The sequence below is a fragment of the Manis javanica genome, chromosome 3 (assembly GCF_040802235.1).
Source record: "Manis javanica isolate MJ-LG chromosome 3, MJ_LKY, whole genome shotgun sequence".
Classification (NCBI taxonomy): domain Eukaryota; kingdom Metazoa; phylum Chordata; class Mammalia; order Pholidota; family Manidae; genus Manis; species Manis javanica.
Window position 1 is genome coordinate 164,691,210 of NC_133158.1, and position 22,315 is coordinate 164,713,524.

The 22,315-nt window shown below is 37.7% G+C and overlaps 2 protein-coding genes across 3 annotated transcripts in view; one reads left to right on the top strand and one right to left on the bottom strand.

The window, feature by feature from the left end:
• LOC140848495 (1-phosphatidylinositol 4,5-bisphosphate phosphodiesterase eta-1-like) overlaps window positions 1-22,315 on the top strand; it is a 254,577-nt gene that overhangs the window by 106,613 nt on the left and 125,649 nt on the right. The window lies entirely within an intron of this gene.
• Window positions 1-22,315, bottom strand: part of LOC108407493 (ankyrin repeat domain-containing protein 26-like) — a 129,762-nt gene that overhangs the window by 87,248 nt on the left and 20,199 nt on the right. Inside the window, exons 14-26 of the mRNA XM_073232295.1 lie at window positions 20,771-20,897; window positions 20,337-20,398; window positions 17,970-18,063; window positions 15,519-15,547; window positions 15,356-15,428; window positions 12,389-12,422; window positions 10,476-10,535; window positions 9,458-9,521; window positions 7,214-7,283; window positions 6,994-7,106; window positions 4,282-4,408; window positions 3,848-3,909; window positions 1,481-1,574 (exon numbers count right to left, since the gene is read on the bottom strand). Of these exons, the coding sequence (XP_073088396.1) occupies window positions 1,481-1,574; window positions 3,848-3,909; window positions 4,282-4,408; window positions 6,994-7,106; window positions 7,214-7,283; window positions 9,458-9,521; window positions 10,476-10,535; window positions 12,389-12,422; window positions 15,356-15,428; window positions 15,519-15,547; window positions 17,970-18,063; window positions 20,337-20,398; window positions 20,771-20,897 (1,009 nt within the window). The remainder of the gene's footprint in view (window positions 1-1,480; window positions 1,575-3,847; window positions 3,910-4,281; window positions 4,409-6,993; window positions 7,107-7,213; window positions 7,284-9,457; window positions 9,522-10,475; window positions 10,536-12,388; window positions 12,423-15,355; window positions 15,429-15,518; window positions 15,548-17,969; window positions 18,064-20,336; window positions 20,399-20,770; window positions 20,898-22,315) is intronic.

A 22,315-nucleotide genomic window follows, 5' to 3' on the forward strand; every position in this document is an offset into this window, starting at 1 on the left:
AAAGACTAACAACTAGTGCTTCCCTGTTCAAATCAATCTCATTTAAATAACAAAACCAATGCAACATCCATCTCTGATGCCTGCTGGTTACGAGGAGGAGAAACAGGTGCTTACCGTTTACCCTGATTTCAGCGCTCCCCTGCTCGCAGTATTCTCTGGAGCAGCAGTGATCTAATGTTTGGTTCCGGGGCAAACACACTGAGGCCATCTAAAGTGGTTTCTCTCAAGTTTCCTCAAAAAGTCCAAAATTTCCTCGCTAACACCTTTCTTTCCTCCCTCTTCCTTTCACCGTCCCCCTTCCGCTCCAAAAGTCATCTCTAGATCTACGGTCTTGACCCTTCCCCTCTGACATTCTTTTGGTTCTTCTTTCCTCCTCATTTAGGCACAGTATCTGCCACCTACAACACCTATTTCTTCGTCTCTTTGCTCCCCCCTAGCTATAAACATGCTCAGAAATCAAAGGAAAACAGTGCTTTTCCTTGACACTGTTAGGTCTTGAACGAGTCAATGGATTCCAGATCTCTCTGCAGGGAAGCCTGCACCCCAGCGGCTACAGAGCACATGGATCTGAGGGCCAGCAACACTGACATCTCCTGACAGCTTGTTAGAAATGTAGAATCCCAGACGTGCTGCTCGCAATGTGTGTTTTTTAACAAGGTCTCCGCTGATTCATTAAAATTTGAGAAACTGGTCCCTTTTGAACTTGACCTTCTGGAATCTAGCATCAAGTTCCTCACTATCACATCTCCAAAACTGGAAATTAAGTCATGAACTTTCTCACGGAATTTTCATCAGAAAAGCCTTTTTATAGCTTCCTTGCTCAAACTCTAACTGACCTGGCTCTCCTCTTCCTTCCAGCTCCCTCACTTTGACCCATATGATGCGCTCCTATGAAGCTGCAACATTTTACATGACATGGCATTCAAGTACATGCACTGACAGCTGACCACAAAGGTTTTACGTTCACCGATGTCAGGTAAACATAGCTCCGCATGATGAGGAGCCTCAGTCTTTGATAGCCTCCCAGCAGTGAGGAGAACAGGAAGAGTGGGAACATTCTGCTATCTATCCTCTGAGAAGCTCTGATACTGGAAGCTCACTTGCTAGTATTCCCGTATTTCAAATGCTCTACTCTTCCCTTATTTTACCACCATCTCCACTGTATATCTGCTTCTTTACTGTCTGTCCTCCCTTTACCCTCTCTGCCTTTCTCATTCTTCATTCCCTCTTCATCTTTTTTAGTTCCTGACTTTTCTTAGGTCTTACGAGTATATTGAAATGGAACCAAAAACTGAATGCTTTTAGTGTTAACAACTCTCAATCTCTTGCTGACACCTAATATATAACTTACCTCCTTTTCACATCTTTGTCCTTGCTATGTATTTAACAGGTGACTATCTTACGCTACTAGAACATTTAAATATTCATGTTTTATGTCAACATTCAGTCAAATGACTGCATTATAAAATACAGTTCTTACCTCCTACTTGTTCATTTAATAGGTTTTCTCCTCTTTGACCTGGAGAACCAGAAAAATGACCAGCATTCTTCTGTGGAAGACTCTCTGGGAGACTCTGTTAAAATTAATATCAATAATGAGTTGCACGAAGATTTCCCAATCCCATTCTTTCTAAGAGCATACCCTGATTTCCTACTTCACAAGCAATTAGACTTAAAAACAGAAGAAGCATGTATTAAAACCCAAAATACTTAAATAGGAAAACTTATTTATTCTCTCTAGATCAAGATTACCTTTTACCTTCACTTGGCTACTGACTGTAAAACTGAGCATGGAAGGCCAGAGTTAAGTATTTTCACAGACAAGAGCCTGACCCATGTGCACATTTCAGTAAGGAACTAACCAAACATCTAACCCTGCTTGGCTTTCCCCACCAAAGTAAGAGGACAGTTAATGAAATACTGATTTAAACAAACTCTTCAACAGGTATACTTGCTTTCAATTTAAAATTTTTCTAAAGAAAGAAATGATTTTTGGTGTTAAAATCAGATACTTGGCATGATAAAAAACCCTAGAGCATGTCATGTGGAATATAAACAGGTAACTGTAGAAGCTGCTTCATTTCAGTAAACAGGAGTTTGGAAGGATGCAACTATTATTTGATAAAAATTTTATTGAGAGGAAAAATGCTTGAACAAAGTGGAAAAGTAGTAAAGATTTTAAATTATGTTTACAGCAAAAAATTTTAGGAAAGTTTATTAAGGGAAGAACAACATTATCTATTAACCATCTAAACTGTGCCAGGAACTTTATTATGCACATTTACTTTACTACACACAACAACAATATGATGATGGTTACCCCACTTCCTGCTTCCTGGTCATTCCAAGATGCTAGAGTAAAATAAATGATCAGCAGGTGTGATCCGTCATTCTCTCTATCCAGAGTCCTTCTCTTAGACCTTCACATGACTGGCTCCTTCTCATCCTTCACGTGGCAGCATTTGACATACTCAGAGATCTTTCCTGACTACCTAAATTCCGCTGCCACGCCCATCCCCGTCCTAACGACAAACTCTCCCGATATTCTCTAACCTAACATTCTCCACTTCCTCTATATCAAGCACTTACAGTGACTTATAATAAATACACTTTACTGTTTCTACTACTATAGCCTAACCCTGTACAGAATCTAACTGTCCAGCATATAGTCAGTATTCAATAACCGAAATTTATTTAAAATTGAAACATTTAAAATAATCTCACTGAGAAGGCCATTAAGTGTATCTAGGGGGTATCCCCAATAATAATATACTGAAACTTCACATACACCAAATTAAAAATCCACAATTCCAACTCCTCCATTCTTTTTCTTGACACTACTGCCATTTTATTGTCCTTCACGTTTCAAAAGTGTCCTCAATATGGAGCAAGTCACTGAACACCACTGCCATCATTCCGTCATATGTGTCTAGAGCACCCTTTACACTTTACAAATGGTTTTCACATTTGTTTCCACATTTGTTCCTTACAAATACCTGAGAGGTAGGTATTGGTACCATTTTTATGAACGAGGTCACTGACAGTCAAACAGGTTAAACAAGTTTTTCCAAGATCCCGTATCTAGTTAAGTGACAGAACCAGGAGACTGGTATGTCTTTTGACATCACATACAGAGCTTGTACCATTATGCTGAGGTAGCCTTTATCTAAAATCAGTGCCTTATCTCCTTCCACAGTTGTTTCCTTGGAAGAAGTCACCATTACTTTACACTCACAATAGTATGAGTACGGCTGCCATAAAGCACTCAATGCACGCTCTTTTAACTATCCAGAATGGTTTTTACTCAGTAAAACACTGCTAAACCGAACTGTGGTTATTATGATGTCACATATTTATTGCCACTCCCCATGCTTTCCCTTCTCCTGAAAACTTCCTTGCAGAGTTACTTGATAACCCAAACATAATAATAGTTTCAAGTCCCAGGCACTAACTTTTCAAGTTCTAACTTGGAAGAAACTATGACCCAAACTGAACCTCATAAGGAGTTTTACACAGTCATAGATGCCATGAAATCGTATGTTTGGCCACAGGTTGACCTAGAATAGCAATTTAGTTTTTCAGGTGACATCAGAGCTGATCCCTTATGATTTTAAGCTTTAGTTTCTTGCACTATACTACACTGGTTTCATTAAATTGATCTTATAAATTAATAGAACTGTATTATGGAGTACTCAGCGCATAATTATATGTTAATTATAGGTTAAAAAATACAAGGAAATCATTTGTATGGACAAATGCAGAGGTGAGAAAGTGAAGTCAAAGCATTTCCTTTTATGTTAAACATCAGTTAATGCTTATATTTTAAAAAAAAGAAAGAATATAGTACCTCGGAATCCCATGGTGATTCTGCGTCTTCCTCTTCTTCTAATCCCAATGCTGACATCTCATCTATAAAAGGTAGTTGCAGATACACTAATGAGAATAATTACCGCCATGAATTTGAAATACACATACAAATATATCTCCATTCATGAGTACCTCAATAAAATAAAAGTAATCGCACAAAGGAATTTCAGAGATGAAGCATTTGGGGGAAGAAAAAGGTAGTAGCTGGGATACTCATGAAGACAGCAAAAAAAAAAAACCATTCTTCGACATAAGGGATGTCAGATTTGGACATCAAAACTGATCCCTTATAAATTTAAACATTAGTTTCTTGCAGCATTCTACGCTTGTTTCATAAAGTTAATCTTACAAATTCTAGATGTTTTCATACTAGCATTTAGGCATAGAAAAAATTTCAGATATTCACTAACTTACCGCCTCTATTACTTTTGTGTGCTTCACGAGAAGTCAAATTGTCATTATTTATTTTTTCTTTTTGAACTCTTTCAATGGTATTACTACAGCTTTCTTCTTTTCCAACCACTGTCTGCACTGGTCCTTTCTGTAAAAACAAATTGAAACACAAACCCAGTTTCAGAAAACACCATATTCATTCACTTGCTCACTCTTGGTTAGGAAGACTACAACTCTATACCTATCAGATCATAGGCATTATCCCGGGAGAAGCTGGAAACACAAATCAAAGACAGCTCTGCCTACGTTCCAGCAGGGGTAGAGAGAACATGAAAACAAGCATCATCCATTAGTTCTGCAACGGAAGTGCACTGCATAAAGGGCAGTCAGGCAAACAAGACCAAAAAAGAGAACAGTCAGTGTATCTGGGAAGCTCGGAAGATGCTGATCAAAAAAAGGGCTGTATCTTATAACCCCAGGGGTGAAGACTAAATTATATGGGATACTGTTGAACCACTGTGTTGTATATTTGAAGCCAATGCAGGATGGAGTATCAATGATACTGCAATAGAAAAGGAAAACAGAAAAGAAAAAGAGGGGCTATATCTTGAAAGATAAAGTTCAGAGGGAGGCTGTGAAGGTCCATCTAGGAAGGGCAGAATGAGCAAAAGGATGAGAGGTGAAATGACACAGTAAGTGAAGGTACCAAAGTAACGGAAGGAGAAAACTGGAGCAATCGGGGCCAAGCCAAATCAGGCAAACGCCAATGCAAGGCGATGAACTTTCTCCTTCGGGTAATGGGGATCCACGAGGTAAGCAGAGGGGCGACACTGTCACTAACGTTTTCGGAAAGGTCACTAGTAGCAATGTAAAAATGAACCTAGCGGGGAACTACACTAGAAAAGAGCGTTTAAAAATTACAGGTGAGAAAGTGAATTACGGTCAGCAGATAGGAAAGACTGAACTTGGTGATGACTGGATGTGGTGATGGCAGGGAGGCCTGGAGGCCAGGATTTTTCCCGCTTCAGTGTTTCGGTGGTGCTGTTACTAGGATAAGGGGACTGGGGCACGGAGCAGAGGACCAAGGGTCAGGAACGGGTCAGGGACACGGTCTTTCATTTGGGACCCATCAAATTTGAGGCAGCCGGAGGACTGGGAGGAAAGATTTGGATAAATACATTTGGAGTAAAAATCAGAAAACTTACTCAGGAGAAGTATATTACGTTAGAAGATAAATATTTGAAAAATACACTAAACTGATACAATTAAGTAATGCAAACCTACACAGACCTCTGAAATTTTGAAAATAAAAAAAGAGAACAGAAGAATCATGGCACTCAAATTTTCTATTATGTATTTCAGCATCTGCTTCAAGGATTAAAAATAAACTCCTTTATGAATGCACGCAAACAGTTATTTCTGGGATATTATGGTAATATTAGCATTTTTATGTTAATGAAAAGATTTAATTGTAAAACACCAATTCAAGATGATACAGAATTCATCTATGATTATCAGGCAGGACCCAGTATTCACAAGGAGAGAAGAAAGGAGTAACTAAAGAAATCAAGTCACCACGATTTCTGAATTTGAGATATGACAACATTTATGCTAGGTTTAACAACTCTGAATTCTAAAGTTAATAACATTTCCTGAGAATAATATGAAATGTACCCATTGCTGGAGATGTTTTAAAAGGTAAAAGTCATTTTCCAGAAATAATTTTGTGCATTCTGTTGACAATCTCTCCTTATGAGTCTATGACAACAAGTAGTTTATATGAGAAAAATGAGAAACTGTGACTTTATTAATTTGTTGTATCCCTATGTGCCTATTGCATACAGATTCTATTAGGAAAAGATAAATCAGAATTTCCCCAGAAAAAAATAATTTGTATGTATATATATATATATTTAAGAGTGTTGCAGGTTAAAATTTAATTTCTCATTTAATGGATGGAGATGAAGAACCTCACTTAAATAGTCCAAAACTTTAATTTTAACTAATGAGAAGAGTTGATAAATGCTCATTAATTTCCTCTCTTTCTTTATTCTCAAAATGATCTAAAATACCTACCAGGATTCAACCAAACAGTAACATGTATAATTAAGTAAGTTAAGTTAGAAACAGAAGGGCCAATGAGTCATAATTCATAATAAACCTGATAAAGCCTAAAACAGATGTCACTTTGCATTACCTATGAACAGACTGTGCCAGATTAAATATATCACTTTATTGAGCTTGAAAGTGAGGATTAAATTTTTATTCAGTTCTTCGTAAACACCTGAACAGTTCTTTCATTACCTGGTTTTCTTACTGTACACTCCAAAGAATTTCTACCATATTTTATAACATAGAGGTCCTGTTCTCACTTATTTTCTGTTGTGTTTTTATAGTCTCTCTCATTTGACTCTTTACTCAATCTTTATATTCATCTCACCCTTCTTAAATGAATTTGGCCCCTTCTTCCCACCCTCGTCTTCCTAGTCACCTAGCTTTTCTTCCTCACTGCTGTCTGATTCCTTCCCTCCATCACGGCAGACCTCAGGATTGCCGACTCCCACCAAGTTGTATAAATCTCAATCCTGTACAGATTTCTCTCTTGCTTTCACAGCTTTATACCATGATCTGGAGGACTTCCCTTTCTTTCTAGGATCCTTTTCATCACCAAAAGCATCAGGACGATGGCATGTGAAAAAGCATGGGGGAAAAGCTGAAAACAAAACAACTCACCTTTGTAAGACCAAGGCCTGCTGAAGACTTGAGAGAAGGTTTCACAACAGATTTCTCATGAGAAAAGCCCTGGCTGTTGGCTCTTTCACCTGGCCTCACAATGTGACATTTTGCTTTGATTACAGTGAAAAACAAATTAAGAGTACATGAAAATACCTGAAATTTCAAATCGGTGAATAACCCAGAATAACCCAAGAATGGACAGTCTCAAATAGCTTACTTTCTTTTTCCTCCTTCTTGGGTTGCAGAAAAGCATCCATTAGCTTTTTTAAGTTTGGTTTCTGCATGTTCTAGAAAAAAAGTAATAGCTTTAAGAATCACAAGCACCAAATTTGACAAAATACGTGTAATAGTCACCATTTACTAGTTGATCTAACATAGAGACCTCGGGCTTTGAAATCATTCAAATGTAGACACAAATCTCAGTTCTGCCATTTACTCTCCTACGTCTTCTCAGGGGCGAGGATTGTGAGAGATGATATATGTGGCCCCAAAATATTACTATCCTTACTGCTAATTGATTATTATACAAAAAAATACTACGATATCTACTAGATTGTTTTCTTTACCAGAACCACCAAAACAAAAATTTATACCTCAGTAGTTTAAAGTATTATTGGAAAAAGAAATATTAAGAATTATCAATTTTTGTTGCATTTTTACATGTGTTTGCCATGATTTATATTTGCATAAATTGTCTTGTAGGGGGAATTGAAGTTCAGTGTTTAGAAGTCTCTTATTTAGATGAACTGGAATTGCAAACTGTTTAAGTTGCTTCTCCTCTGGAGGCTTTTGCTCATAGTATATCCATAAATACACTATGTATATACATTGATAAATACTGGAATACATATTTTTTCTACATACCTCACTGTATGTAATGTATGAAAAATACAGCCTTTTGTTCATACTGTATCCCTAACCATACTGATTTGTATTATTCGACAATTATTTGTTTATAACTACTACTGTAATAAGGAGTTAATTTTGTCACTGTAAAATAAGTCATCCAGTTAGCTGAATGTGGTCATCTACCACTACCTAAAAAAGCTGTAAATTACTGTGAAAGAGGGAAAAAGATAGAAAAAGACATGTCCCAAACACACCAACTTTCCACTTGTTGAAAAAATTGATACTCAGAATTCTGAGGAAAAATACATAGCTTTAAAGGGTGTATCTATTGGAAAAGCTATATCTAATGAGATGGGCCTAAAAAAGGTTGAAAATTTTTAAGATGAAATTGTAAGCTCACAACTGGAGGCTGCTAAAAAACACACTGTCATCTTTCTTATCATCACATATTTCTAACATACTTCCTCCTTATTTATGATGCACTTTTTCAACAAAACTCAATTGAACGTACACATCCTAAATATTAAAAGGGAATATATAGGCCATATATTGAGGAATATAAACAGGTTTAATGAGGATTATGCATATTCTCTTACTTGTAATGTTCTATTACACAGAATTCCATTTATCATTTAGTCACACTGAAAAAATGTGAAACTGCTTCTTCCATGCCAGACCTTATTCTAGGTGACCCACGAGGTACGCAATTATGTTTCGTAACCTCCAGTAGTGAGGCAGGGGTGTTAAAATGAATACTGAAATAACTATAACTTAAAAAATCTCTTAAGTATGGAATTTTAGAATGTGATACAAAGATGCTGAATAGGTATTTTTTGTAAGTATAAAACAAAAATTTGAGCAAACTGCATGTTTTCCCATATGGCTAGTAGGAGTCCCTGTTTTTAGAGCTGGTTGTTACTTTAGGCAAAACATTTATCCCTAAATTACATCAAGAGTTTAAAATTTACTCTTAAAGAAATGATTTAGAAAACAGTTGAATCCCATTGTAATATTAATTTCGAAAGAGGGCATTGAAATATGTAAATTTCCACAATTGTTAATATTATTTTAGTCCAAATGCAGAATCAAGGATAGGAATAGAAAAAAAATCTCTCCTAACAGGTGTATGATACCAAAATAAAAAGTGTCCCCCCCCCAAAAAAACACCTCTATGATATATGCTATATAGTTTTTGAAATAAAAGGCACCAAGAAGAATCCATGATTATTAAAATAAGTAAATCGATCCATTACAGAGTTCCTTTATGCATGAGTATTACATAAGTGATATCGGTATGATTTCAAAATCACAGTAACGGTCCTTATTCTTGGCCAAATTTCCTATTTTCCCCACTGTAGGAACGCTCGTCCCAATAGAATTCTCCTGTCACTATGCATGTCCCAGCCATTTTTCTCCTCAGCTCTTATCTACAGTATTTACCAAAGTAAAAAAAAAAATTTGACTAGTAGTATTTCTATAAAGTGGTTTGCTCTGACAAACTTTCCATTACAAACACAGAATTATGATTGACAGACCAGTGCTATATTTAGGAGTAAAAACTAGAAAAATCTGAATACAGAGCATGATAATTAATTTGACGAGAGCATTGTACCTTTTCATCAAAATCAAAGTCTTCATCAGCGGACTCAGGAAAGGAATCATCAATGCCAGATATCCTGTAAAGATGTGCGGCAAACAAATGTAACAAAAGAGTGAGTTAATTTCTTAAAAAACAAAAAAAAAACAGTGAAGACACACGAGTGTCTATTGACTGAGGATTTTTGATATATCTAACCGATTTGGCCTTGGTTTTCATAAAACCTTTAAATAACTTTCTTGACTATAGCTTAAAGTTAATAAATAATATAACTATTTTAATACTGATATGAAAAACATTTACCAAATATATTAAACTCTAAAAGAGTATTTTGGCTAATAACACAGAGCTAATATCAAAATGTTAATTAGTCCATAATTAGTCCAAATCTGTAAGTTCTACAAACTTTTTAGTGGGTAAAAAATTAGAGAAGGAAAATAGTAAGATAGTAAGGTGGACCCGTCATGAAGTGAGGGCACTACGGCTCAGTAAATGACTCAGAGTTAGCTGGCCATACGGACGTATCTTGCACGCAGAAGGCCTAGCTCTGTAACCAACAGCTACTTGTTCTTGGATAAGCTGCTTCTCTTCAATTCAAAGTCTTGCTCTAGAAAGTAGGGATCCTGCCACCTTATTTTACAAGGTTGCTAGGAGGGTTTCAGGAGTTACTGTGTCCCCAAAATGCTCAGAGAAACACCTGTGCAATGGAATGATTTGTTCTTTAACTTGAAATTATTTTGGAATAGTAAATAAAACCCAATGTGAGTTTTCACAGGTTCTGACAGATTAGTTGCTGTGTTCTGAAAATGTTTACTATTTCTGGTTGTCAGCTGTTCTTTCTTCGTGGGAATTCACGGCATCTCAGCTATTATAAAGTTATTTATCAATATATTATCTCATCACATTAGATGCAATGTCCCCTATCACTGTAGCTAATCACGCCAAGGGTAGAACTCTGTTCCAAGTCAAAACCTGGCTTCAACTGCTACTACTCCTTCTCCATCTACTCAAACTCTGAACCAGCAGATCTTACTTGAATGATGCTTCATCTCCATGTTTGTCTTCAGTTGACTTGGAAGACTGACCCCCACTCCTGTATGTGTAACAAAGATGAGTGAGTTTGTTTGTTTAAAAAAAAAAAAAAAAAGAATGAAGAGTCGGCTATTAAATGAAGTTTTTTGATATAATTAAAATTTGGTCTCTGTTTTCAAAATGGCTTTAAATGACTCCATTATCTTTCAGGATAAACCCCCAAATATGCTAGTTCCCTCAATGAAACAAACTAAAGAGCGGCCACCTGCTCAGGACTCCCTTGAGCTCGCGATTCAAAACACCTTTCTGGACAACTCCCAACACCCCATGTCCCTCGTTCCTGTAATTTATCTTGATCTAACTCGTCATAAACCACAGAAACTCTGATCTTTTTTCTAAAATCTTATTTCTGTCCAACCCAGTGCGGTCCTCTGGAAACCTGATCTCTCCTAGAAATTCATTCTTATCTCTTTCATTGTGTTCACTAGACCCACTCCCCACCTTTCTATTATGAAAAAACACACCTACAGGATGATTTAAAAAAAAGGAAGAAACCTGAATTTAATCCTCATCTTGGCACTTACCATATCCAATCAACTAACTACTTTACTCTTTGGGTTTAAAAGTCTCCATTTGAACAACCACTTGGCCAGGATGTTAAACACAGGCTGAAGTTCTGGAGGGTATTTTGATTAACTCATCTCTGAGAATCCTTACAATCCCGAAATTCTTTGAGCTTTTGATGTTGTCTACAGAAATGTGGAGAATACTCAGTGGACAGAAGTGGGAAAACTAACAGAACAAAAGAAACACCATGAAAAGCAGAGGAGTATAAAAAAAATCCAGAAAAGATTATAGTAATGTCATGGAAGAAAAGTATGTCCAAAGAAAGATGGAAGGAAAGAAGGAAAGCGCATGGGAAATGAAAAAGGGAAAGGGGAAAGGAAAGGAGGAAAGGAAGAAAGGAGGGAACGAAGGATGAATTTTCACAAACCAGACAGACAAGGGTTAATGGGAAGGGAAACCAGACTGACAAGTCAGCATGTACAGAAATCTTTCATAAACAGTTTACAAATAGACACTGAATTTCACCAACATAACATGGTCTACTCACAGATATTCTTTACTTACAGAAAAATAATTCATCTCAAGGAGAGTAGATATCACTACATCCAAGGATACATGCCTGATTAGACCTTGCTAATATAAATCCTATGGTTCTGTGGCCACAGCCAACTGAGATCTGCCCTAAAACTCTGATGCTAGTAAAAACAAGGTACTAGTTACCACTGCAACTGTCAAATATGTTAGGACAAATGCTTGGACTAACCGGGCTTCATAAGAAAACTACATCGGAGTTAACACTTAGCTGAATTTGACTTTATCACACGGTCCACTTGGTCCTATCAATCTATACTGAGAAAAGCGAATGGACTGGGAGCCGGGCCGACTGACAGTCAAATCGTGGGTCAGCTCCTGCTAACTGTGGAATCATGGGTCAATCAACCCACCCACCTGAACCACAGTTGCCTAATTAACAAACACTAGGCTATCACAGCACAGCGACTTTGCAAAGCTACTGCAATTAGATAACAAGTGTTAAGCACTTTAATAGTCCCCCCATCTAACTTGTCATAAACCCCAAAAACTCTGACCTTTTTTCTAAAACCCTTATTTCTATCCAACCCAGTGCGGTCCTCTGGAAACCTGATCTCTACTAGAAATTCATTCTTATCTCTTTCATTGCATTCACTAAACCCACTACCCACCTTTCTACTATGAAAACACACACCCACAGGATGATAAAAAAGGAAGAAACCTGAATTTAAACTATTACACATTCAACACGTTATTTATCTGCATTCCTTCAGTTAACATACAGTTTTTTTTAAAAAAAAAAACGTAAGAACCTACTTCTTTAAAGAGTCCTCTTCAGAATGCTTCTTCCCTAATAGAGAAAAAATAAAATTCACCTTATATGTATTTAAAAGTGTAAAACTGATGCTTTGTTAAAAAGTGTCCATCTGGGACCACACCTGGAGACTATAGTGGAATGAATATTAATTATGCTATTGGTAGGCAATCGATGTATTAACAACAATTACTTCCCCTCCTGTGTATTTATCAAAATGTGAAAACTACAACTGCTATTCACAGTGACCATAATCCGACCCAATCCCGATCAGACTGACAGAAAATAGTATCAGTAGAAGAATCAGGATCATAAACTGACAATGTCAAACTTAAATAGCATAACTTTTCTGGACACTCACCACTAGGTGCAGGGAGAGGAGAATATGCTTACAACTTACACTTACAACGTAACACAACACAACTTCCCCAGCTCTTCGGTTGAGACTGCTCAGTTCAGAACAAAACCCGACCACAAGGGAGCTGGGTCTACAGGTGCTGTACTTTGCAGCATGGCAAAACACAGGACACGCGACTCCCTCCGGCCCTATTTCCAGTTACAAGAGAAGCGTGACAGACTTTGTCATTCCGGTGTTATAAAGTAACACGTCTTCAGACTGTCTCCTTCCGTTTCTACAGAGTCTATCTGGACCCACCTGCTCTGCTGCTCATCTCTAGCCACAACTCAGTCTTCTTACCGACTCCCCCCTGCCCACCCCATCCCTTCAATGTTGCTGTTCCAACAGCGTTGCCACTGGCCTCTCATTCTACATGTTCTCCAACACAAACAAGCTCATCGGGATATATGAGTTTGTCTAATAATTATAATCAGATTATTTCCAGTCTGCATCTCCAACCCTGGAGCTCTCTAGCCACAAACTCCTATTATTCAATTATCCAATTACTGAAAATGTCAAACACGGATATTCCATCAAACTTAACACGTACAGAAAAAAAAAAGGGAGGGTCTTTCTGTTGACCCACTGCCTTCGCTGTTCATTCCTCATGTCCAATCTGCATGCTCCCCAAACCTGGAAAGCTAGGAGCCAATTTACATCTCTCTCTTCCCTAACTTTTCACATTCAATTACCATTCAATCTTACTAACCACACCTCTTTTGTGCCCCTGGTTTATCTCCCTCCACTGTTGCCCCTATAGTCAAACATGGACTCTTAATTAATGGTTTCACAACAACAACAACAACAAAAAAAAAAAAAACAAGAAAGCGACAAACTACTATTTTTTTTCTGCTTAAAGGAATAAAATTTTTAAGGAACAGAAATGAAAAAGACATAAGGCCTAGAAAAAGAACCACATTTGAAGTTGAACTAGTTGAGCACCCTGTTTACTTTGGTATTCATGGGTGAACAAATACTTCAAGATGGGCTGATACGAGTCCAGGAAAACTAAAGCTTCTTTCGCCTCTCAGTCTCTTTTCTGTGGTTTCCTTCTTCCTGTCTATATGAGGGGTCAGCAAGCTGTGGCCCACAGGGCAAATCCAATCTGCCATCTGGTTTTGTACACAGTCTTCCGGGAGCAGTGTGGATAAAATGAAAGTTTCTGTGGCTCGGATTCTCACCTGGCCCTGGTCAGCGAGCTCACTACACACGTGTGGGCAATACGTTGCTACTGACTCTATATAAAGAGCTCCACCCAGTGGTCTGGGTGCGACACGGTGGCATGGCTGCAAGACTGCAGGAGAGCAGAGCAGAGGCTGGAGTGGTGGCAGCACTGAGGACAGAGGCCCAGAGGCAGAGGCCAGCTTGCCGCACGCAGACTAGCTCTGAGTGAACAGGATTTTAGTGATTGTCCTGCTGCCGTGGAAATAAAGTTGGGTATAACCCTTTCACCCCAAGAACATTTTACTGTCATTTCTTCTGGACACACTGAATCCATAGTGAACTTGCCCAGGACTGAAACCCATTGGAAGAGCACAGTTATGCTCATTATTCACTTACATCTTGTCTAGGACCACCTTCAAACTACAGTGGCACCGTTGAGCGGATGTGTCAGATAGCACCTGGTCTGACATGTTGTTGTGACGTAGGAGGAATGAAGCCGATAACAGTGAGGCCACGTTGGTGTAACTATATATAACTATCTGCTCATGGGCCCCAAGAGATCAAAACTATTTTCATCAAAACACTAAATGTTATCTATCATTTTCACTCTCATTCTCTTACAAGCGTATGGTGGAATGTTCCAGAGATACGGCATGTAATAACATCACACCTCTAATGGCTAATGGGAGGTATGATCGTATATGCCTGTATTTAAATTTTTTCAGTTTTAATTTCTAAAAACATGAATAGCAATAGATACAACCCATTTAACTAAAAGTTCTTTGGAATTCTCAATAGTTTTTAATACAGAGGAATCCTAAGACCAACATTTCACAATTACTATTTTAAAAGTCTGCCAAATATTCATTAAAGTATAATTAATTACTTCCCCCACTATTAATAATCGATCACACACACACACACACACACACACACACACACACACTCTCCTAATATCAGAACATCTGGTTGGCTTAAAATCATCAGTATTAACATGAGATAAACTTAAAACAGAACTGACACAGCAGCAAGTGAGCCTTTAACTCTAGGTACATGAAGGCTGGAACACATATAAGCATTTGAAAACAATGGAAAATCTCAAAGAGTCTAATTACTAACCTCTGGGAATCCCTAAGAATTATAAGGATTTCAAACTGGGAACTTAAGGGTATCAAAGCATAAAAGTGGAAATTTCTGAGTTAAAGCTTTTTTAAAAAAAAATCTTTTCAAATGTTTATAAGCCTTTTTTTTTGGAAACATGGATACCAACAATAACATCTGACTTATTTATGTAAAATCATTTAACTAAATTTGCAAAAAAAGAAAAACTGAATTAGCAATAAGAACACTATATTTTATATATTCAGTATACTGCTTTCCAGAGTTAAACCCGCACTGCAAAATTTACCTGATGTGGATGTTTGTGTCATCTCTGCTCCTACTGTTTTATTATTGAGAGAGTCTTTCAATTTGATGACAGGCTGAATGGGTTTTGAAACAAAGTTAATAATAAGTAAGATTTCATACAATCTGTGGTTAATAAATCAAGATAAAAATATGTTAAGTTTTACCTCCAGGTGAGAATATTGTCCAAGAGAATCTAAAAAGCAACAGGGATATGTAATCAATGATACATACACAAGAAAGCCAACTATATATTCATGCAGTTATTACTAAGCTAAATCCCCACGCCTGGCTTTGAAAATTACATTAGGTTTTGGCACTTTGTCATTCTGAAGGGTTAGGACAGCAACAAGACAGAAATATTAATCCAGTATAAATGCTGAAGAGAAACAAAGGACTATGGTTTAACAAAGCATGCAGTTAAGATTTTGAAATTAAGATTGTGTTTCAGACGACTATAACTAAGACAGAAAAATGCACGTATGCGAATGTGAACACGCTCACTGATGGGAAGAAAAGTGATCGTTAGTCAGAGGAACAAATCACGACCCGGAGAGGAGAAAGGGAAAGCTGACGGTAGAATGCACCAGTGTGTCTCTAATGCGATACAGCAGAATCATTCACACCCGTATACTACAAGGATTTATCATGTTCTTCCATTTGTCCTGTGATCCAGGCAGTACACAGGTGTGATGGCAGTTCAAGGGAATGCCTTTCTCACCAGGGAATGGGTTATGAATTGATCGCATTGGATATACACTTGTAGAATGATAGTTTTAAAAAGTTTATTTTTTTTCATACCCAGGTGGGCTACTAATATGCCTACATTTCTGGCATCCTCTAGTTTAGCCATCTTTCTTAATCCACTCCTACAAGAAGGTACATAAGACACATCTAAGAGATAAGGTATAATGCATAATAAGTTTTCAATACTGAAATATGATTACTAAAAAGGAAAAAAATTTAATTACCACAGTATTGGATTTTTAAAATCTCTTATTTCAAAATCAGTGTAATATTTGTGGAAAAATCAGAATTTAAGCATTTAGGGAATTAACGCTGTCATTTCTCTTTTTCCCAAAATTTGGTTTGGTGTACAATGCGAGCCCTTAAAAATTTTTTTAATTATCCTTAAAAGAATAACAGCTAGTGCTTCCCTGTTCAAATCAATCTCATTTAAATAACAAAACCAATGCAACATCCATCTCTGATGCCTGCTGGTTACGAGGAGGAGAAACGGGTGCCTACGGTTTACCCTGATTTCAGCGATCCCCTGCTCGCAGTATTCTCTGGAGCAGCAGTGATCTAATGTTTGGTTCCAGGGCAAACACACTGAGGCCATCTAAAGTGGTTTCTCTCAAGTTTCCTCAAAAAGTCCAAAATTTCCTCGCTAACACCTTTCTTTCCTCCCTCTTCCTTTCACCGTCCCCCTTCCGCTCCAAAAGTCATCTCTAGATCTACGGTCTTGACTCTTCCCCTCTGACATTCTTTTGGTTCTTCTTTCCTCCTCATTTAGGCACAGTATCTGCCACCTACAACACCTATTTCTTCGTCTCTTTGCTCCCCCCTAGCTATAAACATGCTCAGAAATCAAAGGAAAAAAAACAGTGCTTTTCCTTGACACTGTTAGGTCTTGAACGAGTCAATGGATTCCAGATGTCTCTGCAGGGAAGCCTGCACCCCAGCGGCTACAGAGCACATGGATCTGAGGGCCAGCAACACTGACATCTCCTGACAACTTGTTAGAAATGTAGAATCCCAGACGTGCTGCTCGCAATGTGTGTTTTTTAACAAGGTCTCAGCTGATTCATTAAAATTTGAGAAACTGGTCCCTTTTGAACTTGACCTTCTGGAATCTAGCATCAAGTTCCTCACTATCACATCTCCAAAACTGGAAATTAAGTCATGAACTTTCTAACGGAATTTTCATCAGAAAAGCCTTTTTATAGCTTCCTTGCTCAAACTCTAACTGACCTGGCTCTCCTCTTCCTTCCAGCTCCCTCACTTTGACCCATATGATGCGCTCCTATGAAGCTGCAACATTTTACATGACATGGCATTCAAGTACATGCACTGACAGCTGACCACAAAGGTTTTACGTTCACCGATGTCAGGTAAACATAGCTCCGCATGATGAGGAGCCTCAGTCTTTGATAGCCTCCCAGCAGTGAGGAGAACAGGAAGAGTGGGAACATTCTGCTATCTATCCTCTGAGAAGCTCTGATACTGGAAGCTCACTTGCTAGTATTCCCGTATTTCAAATGCTCTACTCTTCCCTTATTTTACCACCATCTCCACTGTATTTCTGCTTCTTTACTGTCTGTCCTCCCTTTACCCTCTCTGCCTTTCTCATTCTTCATTCCCTCTTCATCTTTTTTAGTTCCTGACTTTTCTTAGGTCTTACGAGTATATTGAAATGGAACCAAAAACTGAATGCTTTTAGTGTTAACAACTCTCAATCTCTTGCTGACACCTAATATATAACTTACCTCCTTTTCACATCTTTGTCCTTGCTATGTATTTAACAGGTGACTATCTTACGCTACTAGAACATTTAAATATTCATGTTTTATGTCAACATTCAGTCAAATGACTGCATTATAAAATACAGTTCTTACCTCCTACTTGTTCATTTAATAGGTTTTCTCCTCTTTGACCTGGAGAACCAGAAAAATGACCAGCATTCTTCTGTGGAAGACTCTCTGGGAGACTCTGTTAAAATTAATATCAATAATGAGTTGCACGAAGATTTCCCAATCCCATTCTTTCTAAGAGCATACCCTGATTTCCTACTTCACAAGCAATTAGACTTAAAAACAGAAGAAGCATGTATTAAAACCCAAAATACTTAAATAGGAAAACTTATTTATTCTCTCTAGATCAAGATTACCTTTTACCTTCACTTGGCTACTGACTGTAAAACTGAGCATGGAAGGCCAGAGTTAAGTATTTTCACAGACAAGAGTCTGACCCATGTGCACATTTCAGTAAGGAACTAACCAAACATCTAACCCTGCTTGGCTTTCCCCACCAAAGTAAGAGGACAGTTAATGAAATACTGATTTAAACAAACTCTTCAACAGGTATACTTGCTTTCAATTTAAAATTTTTCTAAAGAAAGAAATGATTTTTGGTGTTAAAATCAGATACTTGGCATGATAAAAAACCCTAGAGCATGTCATGTGGAATATAAACAGGTAACTGTAGAAGCTGCTTCATTTCAGTAAACAGGAGTTTGGAAGGATGCAACTATTATTTGATAAAAATTTTATTGAGAGGAAAAATGCTTGAACAAAGTGGAAAAGTAGTAAAGATTTTAAATTATGTTTACAGCAAAAAATTTTAGGAAAGTTTATTAAGGGAAGAACAACATTATCTATTAACCATCTAAACTGTGCCAGGAACTTTATTATGCACATTTACTTTACTACACACAACAACAATATGATGATGGTTACCCCACTTCCTGCTTCCTGGTCATTCCAAGATGCTAGAGTAAAATAAATGATCAGCAGGTGTGATCCGTCATTCTCTCTATCCAGAGTCCTTCTCTTAGACCTTCACATGACTGGCTCCTTCTCATCCTTCACGTGGCAGCATTTGACATACTCAGAGATCTTTCCTGACTACCTAAATTCCGCTGCCACGCCCATCCCCGTCCTAACGACAAACTCTCCCGATATTCTCTAACCTAACATTCTCCACTTCCTCTATATCAAGCACTTACAGTGACTTATAATAAATACACTTTACTGTTTCTACTACTATAGCCTAACCCTGTACAGAATCTAACTGTCCAGCATATAGTCAGTATTCAATAACCGAAATTTATTTAAAATTGAAACATTTAAAATAATCTCACTGAGAAGGCCATTAAGTGTATCTAGGGGGTATCCCCAATAATAATATACTGAAACTTCACATACACCAAATTAAAAATCCACAATTCCAACTCCTCCATTCTTTTTCTTGACACTACTGCCATTTTATTGTCCTTCACGTTTCAAAAGTGTCCTCAATATGGAGCAAGTCACTGAACACCACTGCCATCATTCCGTCATATGTGTCTAGAGCACCCTTTACACTTTACAAATGGTTTTCACATTTGTTTCCACATTTGTTCCTTACAAATACCTGAGAGGTAGGTATTGGTACCATTTTTATGAACGAGGTCACTGACAGTCAAACAGGTTAAACAAGTTTTTCCAAGATCCCGTATCTAGTTAAGTGACAGAACCAGGAGACTGGTATGTCTTTTGACATCACATACAGAGCTTGTACCATTATGCTGAGGTAGCCTTTATCTAAAATCAGTGCCTTATCTCCTTCCACAGTTGTTTCCTTGGAAGAAGTCACCATTACTTTACACTCACAATAGTATGAGTACGGCTGCCATAAAGCACTCAATGCACGCTCTTTTAACTATCCAGAATGGTTTTTACTCAGTAAAACACTGCTAAACCGAACTGTGGTTATTATGATGTCACATATTTATTGCCACTCCCCATGCTTTCCCTTCTCCTGAAAACTTCCTTGCAGAGTTACTTGATAACCCAAACATAATAATAGTTTCAAGTCCCAGGCACTAACTTTTCAAGTTCTAACTTGGAAGAAACTATGACCCAAACTGAACCTCATAAGGAGTTTTACACAGTCATAGATGCCATGAAATCGTATGTTTGGCCACAGGTTGACCTAGAATAGCAATTTAGTTTTTCAGGTGACATCAGAGCTGATCCCTTATGATTTTAAGCTTTAGTTTCTTGCACTATACTACACTGGTTTCATTAAATTGATCTTATAAATTAATAGAACTGTATTATGGAGTACTCAGCGCATAATTATATGTTAATTATAGGTTAAAAAATACAAGGAAATCATTTGTATGGACAAATGCAGAGGTGAGAAAGTGAAGTCAAAGCATTTCCTTTTATGTTAAACATCAGTTAATGCTTATATTTTAAAAAAAAGAAAGAATATAGTACCTCGGAATCCCATGGTGATTCTGCGTCTTCCTCTTCTTCTAATCCCAATGCTGACATCTCATCTATAAAAGGTAGTTGCAGATACACTAATGAGAATAATTACCGCCATGAATTTGAAATACACATACAAATATATCTCCATTCATGAGTACCTCAATAAAATAAAAGTAATCGCACAAAGGAATTTCAGAGATGAAGCATTTGGGGGAAGAAAAAGGTAGTAGCTGGGATACTCATGAAGACAGCAAAAAAAAAAAACCATTCTTCGACATAAGGGATGTCAGATTTGGACATCAAAACTGATCCCTTATAAATTTAAACATTAGTTTCTTGCAGCATTCTACGCTTGTTTCATAAAGTTAATCTTACAAATTCTAGATGTTTTCATACTAGCATTTAGGCATAGAAAAAATTTCAGATATTCACTAACTTACCGCCTCTATTACTTTTGTGTGCTTCACGAGAAGTCAAATTGTCATTATTTATTTTTTCTTTTTGAACTCTTTCAATGGTATTACTACAGCTTTCTTCTTTTCCAACCACTGTCTGCACTGGTCCTTTCTGTAAAAACAAATTGAAACACAAACCCAGTTTCAGAAAACACCATATTCATTCACTTGCTCACTCTTGGTTAGGAAGACTACAACTCTATACCTATCAGATCATAGGCATTATCCCGGGAGAAGCTGGAAACACAAATCAAAGACAGCTCTGCCTACGTTCCAGCAGGGGTAGAGAGAACATGAAAACAAGCATCATCCATTAGTTCTGCAACGGAAGTGCACTGCATAAAGGGCAGTCAGGCAAACAAGACCAAAAAAGAGAACAGTCAGTGTATCTGGGAAGCTCGGAAGATGCTGATCAAAAAAAGGGCTGTATCTTATAACCCCAGGGGTGAAGACTAAATTATATGGGATACTGTTGAACCACTGTGTTGTATATTTGAAGCCAATGCAGGATGGAGTATCAATGATACTGCAATAGAAAAGGAAAACAGAAAAGAAAAAGAGGGGCTATATCTTGAAAGATAAAGTTCAGAGGGAGGCTGTGAAGGTCCATCTAGGAAGGGCAGAATGAGCAAAAGGATGAGAGGTGAAATGACACAGTAAGTGAAGGTACCAAAGTAACGGAAGGAGAAAACTGGAGCAATCGGGGCCAAGCCAAATCAGGCAAACGCCAATGCAAGGCGATGAACTTTCTCCTTCGGGTAATGGGGATCCACGAGGTAAGCAGAGGGGCGACACTGTCACTAACGTTTTCGGAAAGGTCACTAGTAGCAATGTAAAAATGAACCTAGCGGGGAACTACACTAGAAAAGAGCGTTTAAAAATTACAGGTGAGAAAGTGAATTACGGTCAGCAGATAGGAAAGACTGAACTTGGTGATGACTGGATGTGGTGATGGCAGGGAGGCCTGGAGGCCAGGATTTTTCCCGCTTCAGTGTTTCGGTGGTGCTGTTACTAGGATAAGGGGACTGGGGCACGGAGCAGAGGACCAAGGGTCAGGAACGGGTCAGGGACACGGTCTTTCATTTGGGACCCATCAAATTTGAGGCAGCCGGAGGACTGGGAGGAAAGATTTGGATAAATACATTTGGAGTAAAAATCAGAAAACTTACTCAGGAGAAGTATATTACGTTAGAAGATAAATATTTGAAAAATACACTAAACTGATACAATTAAGTAATGCAAACCTACACAGACCTCTGAAATTTTGAAAATAAAAAAAGAGAACAGAAGAATCATGGCACTCAAATTTTCTATTATGTATTTCAGCATCTGCTTCAAGGATTAAAAATAAACTCCTTTATGAATGCACGCAAACAGTTATTTCTGGGATATTATGGTAATATTAGCATTTTTATGTTAATGAAAAGATTTAATTGTAAAACACCAATTCAAGATGATACAGAATTCATCTATGATTATCAGGCAGGACCCAGTATTCACAAGGAGAGAAGAAAGGAGTAACTAAAGAAA